This window comes from Brienomyrus brachyistius, chromosome 9, assembly GCF_023856365.1.
Source record: "Brienomyrus brachyistius isolate T26 chromosome 9, BBRACH_0.4, whole genome shotgun sequence".
Lineage (NCBI taxonomy): Eukaryota > Metazoa > Chordata > Actinopteri > Osteoglossiformes > Mormyridae > Brienomyrus > Brienomyrus brachyistius.
Genome location: NC_064541.1, coordinates 22,612,676 through 22,633,460, shown reverse-complemented (window position 1 = coordinate 22,633,460; position 20,785 = coordinate 22,612,676). Strand labels below are relative to the sequence as shown.

Genomic DNA, 20,785 nt, shown 5'->3' with positions numbered 1-20,785 from the left:
AACACTTTGGCCTATTTTGTACCACACTTACAGATTAGTGAAAATGGTATATATTCAACTAATAAATCAAGCCATATTCTTGTATATAAAAATAATGTTTTAATGATATTTGGGACCCTTTGTTCAAGTTCAAGCTTTGGATCCAGTGAGGATTCATTTAAATCCTTCTGGCTTTATCCCAGAAACCAGCAGATCTGGCTATTTTATAGGTGCCAAATCCGCACCTCAAACAACCCCCCCTGTGTCTAGATCAGCGAGTATTACCACCATGGTGCATGTCAGCTCTTTTGTAAGCAAGCTTTTTTTTTCTAATTCTTATCTGTTGTATTTGTCAAAAGTGTTGACTTAAATCCTTTTACCAGTTGTGCATGCTGGTCATGCAGGTGTTTGACATTATCCAACACGGAATGCGGAATCGAGACACCTTCACGATACAGGTCATCACTGTCCTTAACCCTGTTATCATTCGCTTCACTAACTTCACTTTTCAGTGCAGACATAATCCCCACAGTGCAAGTTAAACTAAGCGAGTTAAATACAGGATGCTTACTTTGCATAAATTGAAATTTAAAATTCTGGGACCATTTGTCTAAAAAAAAAAAAAAAGTGAAAAATATATTTCTGTGCAGTGAAATCCAAAAGGATATACATAATGGCCATTGATTGATTGACATAATTGCAAATGTTTCAGAGTGAATACAGTTTTAATTTGTGTTTTGTGCCTCCAGTGCGTGTATGTAAAATAAGTGCCAATATTTCTTTTAACCTTATGAGGACATAAAGGAAGAGCTGTCAAATGCAAAAAAAAGAGAAAACAATGAAGTGCAACTAGTTTGAATAAGCACAAAGTAAATGATGGATAAATATGAACACAGTTAAAGAGAATAGTGAATTATTTACTCCAGTATCTGGCATTATTAAAAAAAAATACAAAATTGGTACAATTGGTAAAATTGGTGTAGTTGCCCAGGGTTCTTGGTACTAAAATTCCTGTCAAGGTGAGACCTCTGGTTATATTAGTTAATATTAGTTTTCCCTTATTTATGTAAGGGATGGTTATTCCTTGGGTCCCGACCCCTGAGACAGACCCAATAATTAAAATTTTATGTCAGGTAGGTAGGTGGGGGCAGTCCAGCAATCATACTAATAGGTCCCTCTAGGTAGGGGCTCAGTAGATTGGCGGCTGTAAGGGGGTTCCTTACTTGGCTATGTACCTGCTAGAAAGAAAACAAATGTCAGAGGGGGTTCTAACCCATCATTTGACAACATGACTGCCCTGTGACCCCACATAGAACAGGTGGGGATGGATGGATGGATGGATGGATGGATGGATGGATGGATGGATGGATGCAGCCAACGTTTCTGTTGTCCTATCTGAACATCAGGCTACCTGCCTCTGTCCTCTCTCCTCCCTCACACACGTTTCTCCGCCTCCGGTTTTGCCTTAAATGTCTGCTGTCATAAAGTTTCACATGCAGGATTTTCCAACACTACCCTGTGTACAATTACACTGATGTAGCACATTACATCCTAATGTGATGTCCCGCGGTATTCTGTAATACTTGGGAAATTTGTGGTACTGACTGTTTGAATTGCACAGGTAAGGTTACCTGTCTTACTTAATCTGTTGTTTTTATTGCTTCTGTTAAAATCTGTACTGTAAGTTGGAGTAATGCATATGATAAGTAAAATGAGTATTAACTGTATTTTGCTTTGAATGATTCTTTTTTCTATAGATTATTCCATATTATTCCTGAATTATTCTATAGAAATCAGCAGAATATTTGGAGAACTGTTGTTTGTCTTTATTTAGTTTCTATTGTCTATTTTTATGTGTTTGATGGTTAAATGTATAATTTAATTTAAAAGTATTTTATTAAAAGATTTCCATGTTACTTTCAGTAGTAGTTAATTGTCTTTAATGTGCATTTCTGACAAAGAATGCTGGTTTTGATAAAGTCGATTGTAGCGGGTTCTTCATTCCGCCAGAATTCTCAGAGCAGATGCGCTTTTGAAGCTTCTTTTCTTCCTGCCAGAGTGTGTGCAGGCTGTGTGTGTCTTGGTGGCAACCAGATAGTTTTTCCTTTTTCTGGAATAATAAACAGTTTGCCCTCCTTCACGGGCTAAGAAACTGTCTCCTGTCCTTTCTCCTCTCTCCAAACATTATATATATTGTTTAACTGCAATTCAATTTAAGTGCAACAATTGAAACAGTTTCTTAAAATGTTAGCTGAGTCCCTAGTATAGACACCTTTCCTTTGTCTCCCTTACTCTCTCACATACATACAAAACTCTGTGTTATTTGTACAGTTCATGTGTTTGTGTTATTTTGATTGTACCCTAACCTGCTTATGTTTCAGCAACAGGTCCAGTGAGAGACTCAACTTGAGGCCATGGGTCCACCTTTGGCACGCATCGCTCTTTCAGAGCTCAGTCATCGGTGGGGGCAACTTCGATTCCGCCTAAAGAACAAAAAAGCGTGGACTCAAATGGTTGATGAGATTTTCATGCTACAAAGCCAGAGGTAAACAGAGTAAAGATGGAGGCTGTGTCTTATTCGCATATATATGTCAACCTAGCTGCATTGAAAACAGTGAGATAGTAGGTTAAAAACCCTGGATGGGGTCCGGGGGGGGATTCCATCTCATGGCCGTCAGATGGCAAAACGGGGTGGAAACTGTAAGTCATATGGGAAACCATCAGAATTGACACTTATTCTCACACTAAATTGATCAACTCGTAATACACTAAGAAGTTTCAGAACTACGGTCAGCATTATTTCGCCAAGTACAAGCATAGTACAAGGAATTCATTCTAGTATCTAGTCATACAAAAGGCACATGTTAATATACATATTGCATGGTACGCTATGATAAATTCAATACAAAGCACAGAAGTCATAAAACAAACAGGAAAACACAACTATAATATCATTATAATTCTGCCAGCTTTTTCGACAATTTCACAGATTAATCAGATTCTCTGCCTTCCCCAAAATGTAATATGCAGCCTGGACTCAATCAGCTTATATTCACTTTCACATCCCTTTTTTAGAGTGAATGACATCCCTCTCTTCTTCGCTGCCCATGAGAATGCCGTTGGTTCCATAAAAAAGCTCCTTAAATGTCCATCCACAGATATCTTCGAAAGAGGTGTGGCCTGATCTTCTCCTGCTTAATCTATTTTCACCCCTGAATTGATTTCTAAACAATATTATTACAGTAAAGTAATATTGAAATTGTACTTTTTTTTTTTTTGATGAAGAGGCAATTACTTAACGTGCCCGTGATGATAGTCTCATAACAGTTTAATTAATTGAGTGATTGATTGATTGGTAATAGTTTTCTAGTTTTTTATGTAATCAGTATCTCTGTACTCTTTGAACAAACATGTAAATAAATGCTGCAAACTACTGATGGCAAAAAAATGCTTCATGAACCATTTGCTATATTTTTTGACGCCAATAGATGGTGCTGTCAGTTCAAAAAATGGCTCAAAATATGCAACAAAGCAAGCCAAGACCACCTTTAGAAGGGGGATAAAATACTTCACATGGTTCACGAGGCATCATTTTGTCCATCACTATTGTAAACACTGTAGTTCATACATGTTGGAAGTTGGAAGTGGACTTTCTGTTATTGTCAGTATTAGCCTATGACACTGTAAGGCACCCAATTCATTGTTAAAGTCACTTATTAAGTGTTTGTGTCTCCCTGCCTCAGGGGCCCTTGGGGAGACTGCACTCCATGTGGCAGCACTGGCAAATCACCTAGAGGCTTCAGTGGCTATAATGGAAGAGGTTCCTGAGCTCATAAATGAGCCCATGACCTCTGACCTCTACCAGGGTAAAAATTCAGATTTGTTCCATCCAACCACATTAGAACTGTGGCATGCATGTTTTATATCATTCATTATTACGGCCTGTGGGAGGCACAGCAGATCAGAGGTTAGCACTGCAGTCTCACACCTCCAGGGTTGTCCCTCCTCTACCCAGGTATGAGTGTCGAGGTTTTCTCCTCAGGATCACATGGATTTTCTCCATATACTTCAGTTTCCTGCTGCAATGCAAGGATTAACTGATGTTTCTAAATGAGCCATAGTAGATTACCTAAGATGTACTGTAATTCCGGCCAGAATGTCCCCTGTCTTGCACCCTGAGCTTCCTGAAATGTTCCCAAAATCACCTTAAGTTCATACTGGAAAAGTGACTATTGAAAATGGATGAATAGATTATCTAATGTTCAAATGATGTAAAGTTAAAGAAAGCTTTTTTTATGCAGGTATTGATTCTGTGATTCTCTCCCTGCAGGTCTGACCGCGCTTCACATTGCTGTGATGAACCAAAACCTGGACTTGGTAAAAGAGTTAATTGCCAATGGCGCTGATGTAGCAACTCCTAGGGTGACCGGGATCTATTTTATGAAAAGAAGAGGAGGACTCTTGTACTATGGTGAGAGAAAGAGCTGTTTCAAATCCTGGGGGTTTTAGACTGTAGCTGCAAGCAGAGCAGTTTCGTTTTTGGGCCCAAGTAGAATATCTGCAAGGCTCGTCCCGCTACCCCAGACAGATACAAAAGTGTCACCTTTGATACACATTTTAAAAATCACAAGGGTTTCACCTTTAATACAGCTGTGGCTTCCTTGGTGGAACCTCTGGGGTGTAAAATAAGTGAGAAACAGACTACTTACTACATGTGGTATGAGTTGTGGCTTCTGTTTGGAAAAAACTTTAGAGAAGAAATACATCTACAGTACTACATCTTTTTGGGAATTGCAACTAGTGTTTTTCCAGCTGTACTATTAATGGTATCATTCATGTTTTTTACATTAGTACCTGTGCATGCATACGTGTGTCCGTATGTGTGTGTGCGTGTGTGTGTGTGTGTGTGTGTGTGTGTGTGTGTGTGCGTATATGTGTGTAGGTTATGTGTACTACATTGTTGAGACAAAATGTTTTAGTCCCACAAGGGGAACCTCAGTTTTACAGAAATCTCTATCTGAAATCAAAAAAATTAAATGTCAAAATCTTTTCATTTTGTTTGGTTACTGATGGTTAAAGTAAGGGCTGGGTGAGAGCTTACGGTTGTCAGTTTTGGGATTAGGGCTTTTTCCATAGAAATGAATGTACGGTCCCCAGAAAGATGTGAATACGTGTGTGTGTGGGCATATATATATTATATTGTGGGAACCAGATTTTCCCACAATGTGATGAAAATCTCTTATGATTTGACCTTGTGGGGACATTTTGTTCAGTTCCCTCAAAGAGAAACTCAATTTCAGAACTTTTAACCAATTTTGAACTTTAATCAATCAATTTAATCATTTTGAACTAAAACAGCCAAAAGTCTTGTATTTTGTTTGGTTACTTATGATTAAGGTTATGGCTGAGTAACGGTTCAGGTCGTCATTGTTGACATTAGGGTTTTGCCCATAAAAATGAATAGAGAGTATCCACAAAGATTTATGTAACTAATTTGAGTGTCTGCTTGTGTGTGTTTGAGCCATTTCATTTTTCAACATGCAACTGTCTCCAATGTCAGGCGAACACATTGTGTCTTTCGCTGCTTGTGTGGGAAACGAAGAGATTCTCAGTGCGCTGATCAATGCTGGAGCCAACATCAGGGCGCAAGACAGCTTTGGTAAATTCCTGTTTATTTCTTTTCAATCCTATGAACATCCATGACCTACAACGAGCTTACACCATCTCCCCATTTTCCGATTCATTTGTATAATTTTATTACCTTAATTTTTTTAACATTTATCCTCTGCTTGTGTCTTTCATTAGGAAACACAGTGCTGCACATTCTTGCTATGCAAAATAGTAAAGAATCTGTTACCAAAGTTATTGACATCTTCTTGGCATCGGATAAAGAGCTGAACAGAGACATACCATTGGACCGCCAGACCAACTACCGGGGATTAACTCCCTTAAAAGCATCTGCTAAGGAGGGAAACATGTTGGTGAGAAATGCACCTGTCATCGAATCACTTCCCCAGCAAAGGATTGTGGGGGACCAGCAGCCATCACAGAGCATATACACATACAATAATATGTCAATAATATGTCAAGTAAGAAATCTTCATTATAATTATTGTTGGTTGGCACTTAACAACTAAAGTTATTAATCCTGTCCATGGAAACATACATGAGACAGATGTGGTGATGTTTCACCATTTGAGACAGTTGGAAGCAGAAGAGGAGAGACACAAGGGAAAAGTAGGGATGCTGTAGATCCCAGGCAGTATTCCAGTGAGCCACAGAACACTGGGGGTTGGTTAATTGGCAAAAAACAAAAAACTATAATCAAAACTAGCTTTTTTCACAATGCACCTTATATTAATAACCCCTGACATCCACACATTCTCATTACATCTGAAAATAATGGCAATTAATAAACATATTAAATCTGGCATGCTATTCGAAAACCACGCCCACCCGCCTCCCCCTGCCTGATTGATGTATTTTACCAGTAAAATTTTGGATGATATATGCTAGTCTGCAGTCATCAACAGCTTGGAAGCCCATACTCTACAACATTGGACAAATACAACAAACTTTTGAGACTTTCAAACCCACATCATGACCTGACACAGCAAGTCACATGGGGTAGTCACATGACAGAATTGTGACCTTGTGTCATATAGGAACTTTCACCTAATACTTAAAACAGGAGCAACCACATACAGGATAGCCTCCAACTGAGAAAAACAGATGGAGTAGATATTTTTGACTTTAAAAGTCATTGGTATTTTAAATTCACTTCTGAATGTGACAGGAAATCAAAACTGATGTTACTAAACACAGGAAAATGACAGATTTTTCACATACTTCATTCTGCATTGTTTTACAACAGTTGTTTTAGTAAAACTCACATCTTGCACTTCTTATTGGATGCACTAATGTGTCTTACAAGTGTTATGAATGAAAAACAGAGTAAATTATGATGTTATTAATATCCTAATGATCCCCTGTCCCTCATTTTACGCTGCCTATCCAGGTGTTTCAACATTTGGTCAATAGCAGACGGCGAAGCCAGTGGACTTTGGGCCCTCTCAACTCCCATCTTTACGACCTGACGGAGTTTGACTCATATGGCGATGAATTCTCTGTACTGGAGAATGTCATAGTGAGCCATAAAAAAGAGGTGAATAATGAATTAGGCTGCCGTGAAGTAAATAAAGAGGGACAACAGTGTTTTCACCAAGTCTCAGGGCTATGATCTCTACTTTCCTTCTCTCTTCTCTCTCAGGCGAGGAAGGTACTAGATGTACCTCCAGCAAAACAGCTCATTGATCTCAAGTGGAAGTTATATGCCAAGCATTATTTTAGGTAGCCGTCTTTTGTATTTTTTGGTATTATGATGAGGATGCTATTGCCTTATAAACCATGAGTGTCAAAGGTTTATTGATTCACTAAGATTTATATAGAGTTTTCCCAGTCCTGTACCTTAGCAGTCCATTCCTCAGTCTTTGTACTTAAAATAATGCATCTTATTGCGAGCTCTATGGAGACTTCATGATGAATTTGTGTTCTAAAGATTTTATTACATCACATTCATTATTACATGTATGAATTATCATTTTGTTGTTTTGTGACAAAGGTTTTTGGCACTACTGTACCACTTGTACATGGGGATCTTTACTCTCTGCTGTGTCTACCGCCCACTGAAGCCAATCCCAGAGAATTACACCCTGATACATCAGGATAATACCATCTATATTCCAAAGACTCTGGATGTAAGAAAACATCAACTTTTTGGGTGCATAATTTCAGCAGTTTGGTGGGAGCATTGTTTCACTCTGTCCTTTATTACATTTCCTTTCATCATCAGGAGAGCTACTTAACGTATAATGACCAGCTACGATTAGTGGGAGAGATGATCAGTGTCCTGGGTGCTTTTATTATACTTGTACTAGAGGTAACTACAAGCCTTGTTCTAGTTAATAACCTGCTATCCATCATAAGCTTATTGTAAAAAATATTTAAAAAAAAACATTTTCTTTATATTCATCTTAGATTCCAGATATAATGAGAATTGGACCCAAGCAATATTTTGGTCAGTCGGTACTAGGAGGTCCCTTCCATGCCACTCTGTAAGTATTTTGCATTTAATTTTCCCTACAGAAACAATTTTGGTTGGAATATTTAGCATTGTATGTATAGCTGGCCTATAATGCCATGAAAAAGTCTTTCGCAGTCAAAGAAAATACTGAATATTTCTCTGATATATCTGCTCATAAAAAGAAAACAGTTTAACATTAGAATGTATGCAAGTGAATTGTAATATAATATAAAGTAATATGTAAAGATACCATAAGAATTTCTTCTGCTCTACAACGTTTCTGACATCTTGTAGGATGGCAAGATGAACATCGCTTTAGTTCCGAAATCTCTCTTCATCTGTCATTGCATGTATTCATTAAATTTCACCTACACCTTAAATGAATTAACTTAATAAGCTAAATAACTTGATGAGTGGTGGTGCTGTTAGGGTCCTGAAACACTGGGGGCTTAGCCCAACCAAGAAATCTTTCGATTTTTACCTAATAATTGCACCATTTCCAGCTCTGAGGCTGTTGCCTGTTGTGCTCTAGCTTGGTGAGTCAACTACAGAACACAGCGATCACTTTTAAATCATTTGAACTAAATTAAATGACTAGTTAGTGAAATTAAAGCCCCATGTTTCAAACTGAATGGGCATTTATATCTTGTGAATATCAACAATGATGTGAATTTATTTGAGGAAACATATCATCTGGCATTCTTTATTTCATTTCTTTCCTTCCTTTTCACGTGCTGTATTAGTCTTTCTAATGATGTTTAATGTATTACAACCCATCCACTGTAAAGCGCCTTGGGATGACTCTGTTGTGAAAGGCGCTATATGAAAATAAATTGGGTCGAAAAATTGAATCGAACATAGACATTTCACTCATGGAGCTAACCTTTTTCCGAATGATAACGAGAAACTTCAAGTACAAAAATGATCTGTTTACACTGCATTGTTTGTGCATTTCTGAATAACGTATTTGTATTTGGGTGCATCCTTTCCAGCTAGACCAGTGGTTCTCAAACCGTGCCATTGCACACTGCTGTGCTTTGGGAGCTGGGCAGATGTGTTTTGGAATTAGTCTTATGATGTTTCACATGCAAACGTGTACCTTGGAAATTCTTGTTTTCATGAATGGTGAGCCTTGTTTCAAAATCATTTGAGAACCAGTGAGCTACACCAGCTAGCTAGCGAGTGCTCTTCTTCACCGATCTGAGCCTGCAGGTGAAGCTACTGTGGTAACAGGAAGTAACACTGCCTCCATGTCCTCCATCCTCGCATGCATCTCCTCGCCGTTTTTCCTTTTGAAAAAGCTTCATATATCCATAATTATTTTTGTAAAGAAAGTTTTTCCTGTAAAGTAGTTAGCTCCCCCCACATGCCAACAATGACAAGCCCGCTACCCAGTGCTCTCCCGTGCTCACACGTAATGCATGTGCTGTAGCTCCCGATAACCAGGCCTAACGATGTCCCTGTTCATGAGGCATCGATTAGCCAAATGTGGGTGTTTGGGATGGTTACTGCTAACGCTGGGGTTAGTATACATTTTGAAATGGTTAAGGTAATAAGGTCATACACTTTCACAAACTTAATATCATATCATATGAAAAATAATGTTATCAGTTTTCCTTCTGCACAGTACTATAAGGGTCTGTGAGAATACAAACCAATGAGTTGTTTGTTTGCATCATTGTAGTGCTGTTACTCGCTACGGCTTCAATAAAGTAGTTTTCTTCAACTCTCCCTCTCAGGATTGGCTATAGCTGTTTGGTGTTACTCGTCTGTTTGCTTCGAGTGGCCGAATTGCCAGGAGAGGAAAATGCCATGTCGCTCGCTTTGATCCTGGGCTGGTGTAACATCATGTATTTTGCACGTGGATTTCAGATGCTCGGACCGTACATGATCATGGTGCAAAAGGTAACTGTTTTCAACCATCGTCAGTAAGTAAGATTGTTTCCCTTTAATTGGTTAGTCTGCAAAAATAAGGCATCATTACAATATTCAGATTATATTTCTGTCAATAAGAGAGAAAGGACTTGAGGTGATTTGTCTTATTTAAAAGTTTATGCGAATGTTTATGTGTTATTATTTTTGCTCCTGAGTTTAAAAGATTATTCTGTTTATCATTTTTTAGATTTTGTGTGGTGATGTAGTGAGGTTTATTTGGCTGATAACTGTCACACTGCTCGCATGTACCACTGGTAAGTAAAAGTTATTTCTGGAAAAGTAACCATTTGATAATGATTTTCAGCAATATTATTACAGTATATTGCAGAAATAGTACAATTTTTGTAGTCAGTTGTTAAAATGCTGCTCAGGAAATGTGTAGCTGCAAATCTTTTTCACCGATTTGTCGATGTCATGTATCCCTGTGACCTAATTGGTTGGTCATGCAAATCTCTGTCCTGTCTACCCCCCTCCCTCTATTCTCCTTCCACAGCTATGTGGATGATATACATGACCCAAGACCCAACCAAAGTCCCCTCCTTTAGATCTTTCGGTGTTACCCTGTTCTCCGAGTTTGAGGTCTCCATAGGCCTTGTCGACCTCATTGTCGACAACAGCCAGCCCAACCCGCCAATCGTCTACGTGCTACATGTCGTCTTTTCATTGGTTTGCTCCCTTCTCATTATCAACCTGCTGATCTCCATGATGGGCGACACGCACTGGAAGGTGACTCAGGAGAGGGATGAGTTGTGGAAGACCCAGGTATCATCTACTCCTTTTTTAATACTTATAAATCAAGATGTTCTGTTCCCACATACTGATTGGTCAGTACAGTGTTCCAGCCTAGCAAAAATACAATTTTAGTGTTGCAGTTTTTGTTTGAATTTGTTTACAGCCTAGCTGTACTTGTGTCTAGTTGATTCATTGACAGCCATATGTTTGTAGTGTGCTATTTGTATCACTTGTGCATCACTTTGGATAAAAGTGTCTGCTACTTAAAAAAACATATGGTTTTGGGACCGGTCCACCACTTCTGCAGTCACTTATCACTGCAATATCTTTAAAATGATTTGCCTGATCTTTTTAAACATTATACATATTGCAAGGAAACGAACTGGAACTGGTAAAAATAACTGAAGTAGCACTGCGTAGCGCTAGCAAAGAAAATGGTATTTGCCGACCCTTATTTCATTACCAAAATATGCCAAACAATATTTGTTGAATCTTTCTCAAACTACACAGAAACATTTTTCTATTGGTGAAACTTTAGAAATATTTTCATGTTGATACAAATTGCAACACACTGAAAACATAATCTCTTGGTGGCAGCAAAGGGAAGGATGTGCATATGACCACAGATGACCGACCCTTACCCTTATGAATGTGACAAATCTTATTTCCACTTCACCAAAATACTATATGGATGAATATCTACACCTGATTTCACCTTCAGACAAATAACAGGAAAACCTGAGTAGCAGTTCCAGGTGGCATCAAAAGATGGAAAGGGTGGCTGCAAGGGACACTTGATGTTGTGAAGGCAGTAACTCTAAAAGTATTACATGGATCTTTTTCAAATTTCCCCGGAACATTGTATAGGTGTTGATCTTGGGCCTTTTTTTTTTTTTGGGGGGGGGGGCTGTCCAGGAAATACATTTCCTATTTCCTATAAAATTAAAACAACAACTAAACCAATTTGCTAAGAAGACTTTTCACCATCTTGCTATATTCGTCTCAACCCTCACGTTATAGTTGGTCGCCACCATACTAATGCTGGAAAGAAGATTGCCCCGATGTCTCTGGCCTCGGATAGGGGTGAATGGAGCGGAGTACAATCTGGGGGATTGCTGGTATCTCAGGTAAGCCCTCACCTGGTTCAGAGTGACTCCATAAACAGTGTTGAGTTTTTGACATCATTATAATACTTTGTAGAAGCATTAAAAAAATAAAACGACATGCTTCTGCCCACACCAGAGTGGAAGACAGAAACGAGCCGGACACTAAAAAGACGCATCAGCCTGTTAACTCCTCTTCAAGCGATAGCGTGAAAAATGAGCCGACCTCATCTCTGGTGGACATTGTTCGCAAAGCCAAGCCAATAATGATGGGTGGAGCAGGCAGGGGAAGAGGAAAGAGGAACTGGCAAGTGCTCAAGGCATCATATGTGGCACAGAAGCAAAAATCAGCCAACACATAGATGAGAGCCAAATATGGTGTAATCAAACCAAGCAAAACTATTTCTATAGATTAAATACACAGAATGATATTTACTGTATAATATTTAGGGATATATGCAGGAAGTGGACACAAAACTGAAGAAATTATATGTGACATATAAACAAATTTCTTCCCCATACATGTATATGCATTATAATCGTGTGCAGGGATTTACAGGAATAATAACCATTGATTCCTACAACTTTACTGGCACTGTTTACATATTGCCACCATGTCTCACTTTTCTGTATGTCAAAGAATAAAAATGGATTATGAATATATGAACAACTGTTTAATGTCATTTTGGGAATGGTACAAAAGTTACAGCAAATCACTCAGAGTAAACAGTATTGTGATCTTAGTGCAAAAATACAAGCAGTGTGTTAGTCAACATGGTTTTACTTTAACGTACAATAAAAGTGCAAAGTTCAACACACAGTGTAGTAGGAGATACTGTGGCTGAACCTTTCCTGCAGCATCTACTGTAGTGCAACATCGGCAAATCCTGGTCTTGAGTGAAATATAAAAAATCACAAGCAAGTTAAAATACATAATTGCACATATATGTTGCAGTAGTAGCTTGAGCTGGAAATGGACACATCTGAAACACTAATATGATTGTAGCATTACGCTAAACTGATAAAAGTTTCTTTAGTCATCTTGCTAAAAGCTGCAAAGTAATTCAGAGAGAGGGAAAAGGTCAATTACAGACCGGCCTCACACCATCTTCTGGCAGATGTAGGCAGTGTAATACATACACGGCGCGGATCCCCAGTTACTTCCGGGTGACTGCTTCCCCATCAGGCACCCGCAATTCTCCCCGTCTGCTCCGGGGGCCCAGTAACTGCAGGAGATCGAGAAGAATGCTTACTCTCTGATAACAGTGTGCAGCCATTGCTCCCTGGAAGGTCTCCAACTATTAAATCCTTTATTTGGCAATCATCACAGAAAGCATGATGTGGATCCGGAAGAGAGGTACCACCTGAGAGAGGTACCGGATGCACTTGAATGCTGAATTCGAGACTTTTACCCCTGGTAGGAACAATACTACATGGCCATGCGACCATGCCACTCTCACCTGTCTGCAAGCACGGTCTGGTTTATCCAGGTCCATTCTCCGCCTGTCGACCGGCTTAGCCCAATCCAATATACCAGGCTTCCCTTCTCAGTAAGAAATGCCTGTATCAAGAAAGAGACCAGCTCTGGGTCTTAGATTTGTGAGAGAGCCTTCACAGAAGACTCTGTTTATCCGGCGAAGTGCTGCCGGCAGAGCTCAGCACCTGCACTTGCTGGTTGTCGATGACGGCCAGATCGGCGCCCCATTTCCTGCACTGCTCCCTGCTGCGGCTCCAGGTCTCTCGCACATCAGACAGCAAAAAGCACCAGTTCTCAAACTGTAGCCAACCTTGACCACAGCGGTGGCATCCAGTGTCTGCAAAATACAGGAGGTTATTAATGTTCTTGGTTCTTATTTTAACCCCATAGCATAATCCCATGTTTTAATCTCAGTGAAGCACTTTGAGCTGCATTTCATGTGTGAAAAGTGCTGTAAAAATAACGATTATTATAATTTAATTATCACTATAAGGTACATAAAAACACACTAGAAATGACACAACAGAACAGAAGAAACTGTTGCTCCTGAAAATGTTCTTACAGTAATCGTATATAAATAAATCTGAAAAAAGACAACTTGAACGTCTAGCCAAAAGCTCTGATTGTACTCTAAATCCGATCAGGTACACCATATTCACGACTTGATAATGAAATCTAATGTTTCTGTTTCTTTAAAAGGGGCAGCATGGTGGTTAGCACTGTTGCCTCACACCTCTGGGACGCGGGTTCGAGTCTCCGCCTGGGTCACATGTGTGTGGAGTTCGCATGTTCTCCCCATGTCGTCGTGGGGTTTCCTCCAGGTACTCCGGTTTCCCCCCACAGTCCAAAAACATGCTGAGGCTAGTTGGACTTGCTAAATTGCCCGTAGGTGTGAATGGTGTGTGAATGTGCCCTGCGATGGGCTGGCCCCCCATCCTGGGTTGTCCCCTGCCTCGTGCCCATTGCTTCCGGGATAGGCTCCGGACCCCCCGCGACCCAGTAGTATAAGCGGTTTGGAAAATGGATGGATGTTTCTTTAAATTCTGTTTATCTGCTACTAATTCAACGAAAGAACAGCACGAAACCTAGAACGAAACCTAGGCAGTACAGTAGTGCCAATATATTTCATTATAACATTAATGCAAAAACAGTTATGTTATAATAATATTAAGCGCACGTGCTTAATTACTACGAACAAACACCTTTTTTTTGTGGGACAAGTGCTGGATATAACTCATTGCAAAGCTGCACACTGCAGACGTCAGATGGGTCCTTCTCTTGATTCTCTTCATTCAAGCAAGTGCTTCTTATCTGACCTTCTAAAAAGAAGGAGAGAGACAGTTACAGAATTCACGAAACCAAAAAAGAAGCATTCGTGCATATTGAAAAAAACGGTGTATATTATTATATAGATACAGACTGCTGGCACACAGGGCGATGACAGCGGCAGCAAGGATCACGGTGAGGACGAACAGGATGATGGACATCGTTCGGTAAATACGAATCCCTCTCTGAACCTCTGCAATCACGGAGAAAGCGTCGTAAAATACGTTTGATGCGTTTCTTTTCTTAAGTTCCAATAAGGCTATTATTACACCAATATGCAAATAAATCTAAAACGATATTTATGAATAAATTACTCAAATGTGTATTTATTATCAAATGTCTACTCGTATAAATACAGCTCTTTTGCAAAGAACCGTACCTTCATATTCCTTTGATTCATCTGGTCCTTTTTCCTTTTCCTCCCCAATCAAATAATTCCGGCAAAATTTGATATACATTATATGAAGATATTTTCACCCACTGTTGTAAGAGTAGCGACATGCACTGTGTGACATCCAGGGCATTGAATACGTATGTTTTTCCCCAAGGGACACTTTCCTTTTTTCAGGAGAACATGGCGTCGGGTGCTTAAATTAAAGTTCCTGAAAAGGAAGGGGTGGACCCCGGCGTTTCTTAGCAACGTCAAGACCTGCTTGCTTGCTTTACTTATTTATTTCATTATTTTATTTATTTATTTCATTTATTTATTTATTTCTCTCTCTGTTTTCTCCCTTTTTTATAGCTTACTTTTAAGTGTGTGGTGTTATGGGTGTTATGGCGAGTCAGTGGATAATACTGTTGCCCTACATCTGTGGGATTATAAGCTGTGGGATATCTGTGGGATACTACTGTGTTTTTGTGAGATTTCCATGATCTTTCCCTGCTGTGGGAGTTTACTTTTGGAGTTGTTATTAATTAGTGACTCTAAATTGCCCATAGTGTGTGATTTTGTGTGTTTGCCCTGCCATGGACTGGCTCTCCCCCACCAGGTCTACCTAAATAATTGACAATGAACATACTTGCTTACGTTAATTCTGTTACAATGTCTTTGTCCACAAGTCACCTTGGTGAGTATGAATGCAGGTTTGTGAATGACACATACCTCCAAGAGCACACACAAAACATTCCGCCTTGAAGAGACCATTTACAGACTAAACAGAATATAAGACCTCTGCTTTGTTCAGTCAGCAAATTGCTTCGGCAGTGCTTAGCCTTGAGTACTAGATAGTAAGACGATGTAAGTTAATGTTCCTTCTCAGCCACGCTGCGTCGAAGAATGAGTGAGCATATTGTAATGTAACTGTGCCTTGTCTACGGGCATTGACTGGCATTTGGGAAGGTTGCTCTTTTTTCTCCAGCAACAGCAATATATAGCCTATATGCCAGGGGGGTCCAACCCATCAGTCAATCACAGATGTTACTGGTTTGTAGAATAAACTCATATCCAAATTATAGGAGGCATATTTCATTTCTCATCTCACACTAACCATACTGAAATGTGTACTGTTTGACGTAAGCATAGAATTGCTATCCTCACAATCTGGCAAGCTGCGGTCTCCCATCTACCTTCAAGTTTCTTCAAACTTTTTTAAACTTCAGCTAAAATATTGGCGATAACAGTAGTGACCATATGGCTGAGGGTTTAATGACATCTGTAGGAGCTTCAAACTTGTTCTTTACACCCATTAACCTGAACATTAAAACCACCTGCCTAATATTGTGTAGGTTCTCCTCATGCTGCTAAAACAGCTCTGACCCATTGAGGCATGGATTCCATAAGCCCTCTGAAGGTGTCCTGTGGTATCTGGCACTAAGATTTTAACAGCAGATTCTTTAAGTCCTATAAGTTGCAAAGTAGGGCCTCCATAGATTGTACTTGTTTGTCCAGCACATCCCACAAATGCTTGATCAGATTGACATCTGAGGAATTTGAAGGCCAAGTCAATACCTCGAACTGAATGGACATTGTTCCGGACCTCCATTGTGGAAGTGGCCGTACAGACCTGTGGCTGCAGGGTGGTCGGTGCCAGTCATGGCGGTAACCCCCTTACCCAATGGTGGATACCAGAGGTGAGGGGGTCTATCAAGGTAAAGAAGGAGGCCTACCGGGAATTATTAACACAGGGGTCTCTGGGGGCAGCTAACAGCTACCAGTAGGGCAGGCAGAACGCGGCTCGAGTGGTTGCGGAAGCAAAAACATCACCCAGAAAGTGGAAGGAATACTTTGAGGACCTCCTCAACCCTGCCTTAGACACATCTACATACACCACCTTCAAGACATTAGAGGGCACGGGGCAGAGGGGCTGGAGTGGACCTGCCCATTCCTGAGGCTGAGGTTGGCAGGGTGGTTGTGGTTGCCCCCGGGGATGGACAAGAGGTCCGGGGTACCTGAAGGCTCTGGATATTGTGGGGCTGTCATAGTTGACAAACCTTCTCAACAGTGCATGGAGGTCAAGGACAGTACCGCTGGATTGGCAGACTGGGGTGGTGGTCCCCTTATTTAAGAAAGGGGACCAGAGAATGTGTTCCAACTACTTCCTCAGCCTTCCTGGGAAAGTCTATTTCAGGGTACTGGCTGAGATCGATAGTCGAATCTCGGATTCAGGAGGAACAATGCCGTTTTCGTCCTGGCTGTGGATCAGTGGACCAGCTTTATACCCTAGCGAGGGTACTGGAGGATTCCTGCTTCCAAAACATAAACTACAGAAACTGACAGTTCATTCCCCATATATGATGACACCCTTGACAGGTGCCATTATAACCAGCTATTCAATGTTACCCACTTCATCAGTGGTTTTAATGTTACGGCTGATGAATTATATTCATATAGCTATAGTGTATATTCCATAGCTATCCTTCACTCTTATTGTCTAGCTTCAGGAAGTTTGCTGTACTGTGCGGCAATCTCACATGATACAAAAAATGGTATAAATAGAATATTATGAAGAAGCTAATGTCAGCCAGTGCACTTTCATTATGACTGCGGTGCGTCTCTTTCATAATCTTTCTTTTCTTTCTTAATTCCTCTTTCTCTCATTTTCTTATCCACCACTTTTCTGTGATATTCATTTGTTTTGTTTTGATTATCCTAAGACACTCTGCAGCCTAAAATTGTAATAAACTCACACCAATAAGTATTAAAGATCATATTACATCTTTAAAAAAAAAGATTTTTGGGACATGCTGTTCCGAACATTCATGAATGAAAACTCTGTCTCCCTTCCTCTGGGTCTCAGTGTAAGCTTGACCATTACAGTAGCACAAAGCAGAGGCGGACAGCATAGAGAGTCACAGTCAGAGAGTGTTCATCTAGTTAGTGAAAACAAAATCTTGGTCTGGATTTTTACTTTCTGAACCTGAACTATCCTCCTCTGGCCCAAGGCAGTTATAAGACTATCCCCAGAAGCAATTTGCATCTCATGATGGTGTACAGCTTTTCTTTTTGTAACCACCAGACAACTTGTTTGTTACTTTATTATCAGATTAATTAGCTGAATTCTTCGGTAGATTGATATGCGGCATATTCTGCATCCCAATAAAATGCACTACTTTGAAAAGGAGTTCAATGTGTCGACTTGGTCTCCAAATTCCCCAGATCTTAATCTGATGAAGCATCTATAGGATGTGCTTGGACAAACAGGTCTAATCCATGGTGGCCCCACCTCTCAATTTACAGGACTTAAAGGATCTGCTGCTATCATCTTGGTGCCAGATACCACAGGACAGCTTCAGAGCAGGGACGGATTATGGGTTGTGTGGGCCCCTGGGCAAAACGTTTGCGAGGGCCCCCCCACCACCACCAGCACCACAACCACCACAATTCAAGGGCCCTTGGCAGCCAAACGCCCTCCCTATAGGGTCAGGGGCCCTTGTAAGCAGAGGATCAAAGAATGTAGGCCCTCTAAAATAGACAAACGAAAATAAATTGTTGATAAGCATTGCAAATTGTTTTGGGCTAGGGGCCCCATGGGCCCCCTGCACCCCAAGGGCCCCTGGGCAGCTGCTCCGCTGGCCCGGTCCGTAATCCGTCCCTGCTTCAGAGGTCTGGTGAAGTCCATGCCTCAAAAAGTCTGCGTTGTTTTAGTGGCATGAGGAGGACCTACACATAATTAGGCAGGTGGTTTTAATGTTATGGCTGACCGGTGTATGTATGTTTATGTGTAGATATACATATGCCAAGTCAGAAAATGGGCGGGAAAGATCACCACGGACACCTCACACCCAGCTCACAATGTCTTTGAACTTCTCCCCTCCAACAGATGCTACAGATCACTGCGTGTCAGAACAGACAGGCACAAGGGCGGCGTGTTCCCACAAGCTGCCAGCCTTACGAACAACTGACCGCACTGTTACTGCTACATTTAGAAAAAATTAATGGTCAGTTTGTAACTTTTTAATAAGAAAATGGGATGTACTATACATCAGAGAACGATACTTGAAGTCCATTATGGAAAGGAAGTTCTCATACTCTTATTGCTGTATGTTTTGTGGAAAAACCATCTCTCAAAGCTTTTTTCACTTCCAATTATTGCCCCCTATTTACAGCAGCTCATAGCATATAGTTGTGAAGCCATACAGCAGGTAGTCAATATTTTTAAACTACACACTGGCAGCTTCAATGTGTTAGTAATTATAGGAGACCACACACCTTTGTATTTTGTGCATTCTTAACTCAATCCGACAATGGCCACATCGAGTGTTACCTCTTGTCTTTTCTGTGGAGGGCACCACGGCTGTCTCGTATATATTTTCAGTTGGCCTGTCCAGTGTCCTGTAATCGGGTTCATTATCTTTCCCTGTGTAATGAAAGGTAGAGCAGAAGATGCTGCATACCGGGGAGAAGCTATAGGAAAACTAAACAAATACATGAGATGGTCCCTCTTGTACCTGTTTTTGCCAGAAGCTCACTTTTCTCTTTCGCTGTTCCTGGTTTCTCTTCATCTTCTCCCTTCTGATGATCTCCGCATACTTCCAGCTTTTCAATCTTTTGCAACTCCATCTTGGCTTTCTTCAAAGTTTCTACTTTCACTTTAGCTGATAACCCTACTAAGTTAGAGCCAAAATCACGTTTACAAGACTGAAATCCTTAAGAACCCCCCGCCTTTCCAACACTGAGCATTGTCAACGTGATTTTTTTTACCAGTGAAAAATAGAAGTGGAAGAAGCTTCCAGAAAGTATTCGGATGGATAATTGAAATAACAAGGCATAGAACAATACATTTCTGTAAAGAGATTAAGATTCTGAAAAGCAAATACAAGGACTGATTCCCACACTTACTACCATTTGGAGCACCACTCCAGCTTTTATCTTTTCATTTAGTCTGCAACACTTCTCCTTTATGCAATTTATAAATTCTTCCCTCCTTCCTAACCCCTCCCCCTTTACACAATTAAATTTTTTTCCCTCTTTCATAACCCATCTTCCCTTGAAATAAATTTGCATATTTCAACTTTTGTTCTATCAAGTCAACACTCCAGTCTTGTGAAAGAGTACAAAAAAATCTTTTTTTCAACATAGACGAAAAACATGGAGAAATATTAATCATCATTTCAACAATTCTTGTAGAGAAATATGGTAAAATTTAAAGTCTACCATTTATCCATCCATCCATTTTCCAAAACGCTTATCCTACTGGGTCGCAGGAGTCTACCATTTACTAAATTAAAATAAACAAAAATTTCTTATAAGGAAATAGTACACTCCCACATTTAACATTACATTAAACCTAAAATTTTGAGTTATGTGCATCAAATCAGGCGCAACTGATTAGGTTATTAGTAGACAGAATTTTCCAGAATCACCCCTTATATAAACAGTTGAGCTTGTTTGGTCATTACCATTGGGGTGCATGATATTTGTCACGGGTCGTGGGCAGCGATCGCGAGCCGAGCGGCGATCGTGCGGAAGGAGCAGGCAAGCAAGTGGGATACGGGGAAAACGGGGGTTTATTTCTAGGAACAGGACGGGTAACAGGCATTGACTCACAAACATCAATGACAGACAAAGCAAACTGGGGAGACCAGGACTTAAATACACGGAACAAGGCAGCAGGAAACAAGACACGACTGGGCAGGATCAGGAAATCACACGTGGGTAATTAGGGGGCGTGGCACACAGGAGGAGCGGACGAGCCGGGCATGACAGAACCC

At 40.4% G+C, this 20,785-nt stretch overlaps 2 protein-coding genes across 8 annotated transcripts; one reads left to right on the top strand and one right to left on the bottom strand.

The window, feature by feature from the left end:
• Positions 1-1,463: 1,463 nt before the first annotated feature.
• Positions 1,464-12,493, top strand: trpv6 (transient receptor potential cation channel, subfamily V, member 6). The gene is made up of 17 exons (XM_049025171.1): positions 1,464-1,600; positions 2,361-2,524; positions 3,055-3,152; positions 3,723-3,845; positions 4,310-4,450; positions 5,540-5,638; positions 5,785-5,960; positions 6,998-7,144; positions 7,250-7,329; positions 7,601-7,736; positions 7,832-7,918; positions 8,017-8,093; positions 9,802-9,967; positions 10,185-10,251; positions 10,491-10,759; positions 11,750-11,856; positions 11,972-12,493. Exons 2-17 carry the CDS (start codon positions 2,394-2,396, stop codon positions 12,192-12,194), a joined length of 2,127 nt encoding a protein of 708 aa, XP_048881128.1. The 5' UTR covers positions 1,464-1,600; positions 2,361-2,393; the 3' UTR covers positions 12,195-12,493.
• si:dkey-26c10.5 (uncharacterized protein LOC563797 homolog) lies at positions 12,485-20,019 on the bottom strand. Of its 7 annotated transcripts, none has more exons than XM_049025174.1 (8): positions 19,914-20,019; positions 19,523-19,681; positions 19,339-19,431; positions 14,730-14,828; positions 14,512-14,628; positions 13,495-13,646; positions 13,293-13,393; positions 12,485-13,058 (listed from the first exon to the last, which is right to left on the bottom strand). In XM_049025174.1, exons 2-8 carry the CDS (start codon positions 19,632-19,634, stop codon positions 12,932-12,934), a joined length of 801 nt encoding a protein of 266 aa, XP_048881131.1. In that variant the 5' UTR covers positions 19,635-19,681; positions 19,914-20,019; the 3' UTR covers positions 12,485-12,931. The 7 variants fall into 7 exon arrangements, with proteins under 7 accessions (XP_048881131.1, XP_048881132.1, XP_048881133.1 ...); XM_049025175.1 differs by having other exon boundaries at positions 19,523-19,678; positions 19,914-19,945; XM_049025176.1 differs by having other exon boundaries at positions 14,512-14,625; positions 19,523-19,967.
• Between the last annotated feature and the right edge of the window lie 766 nt (positions 20,020-20,785).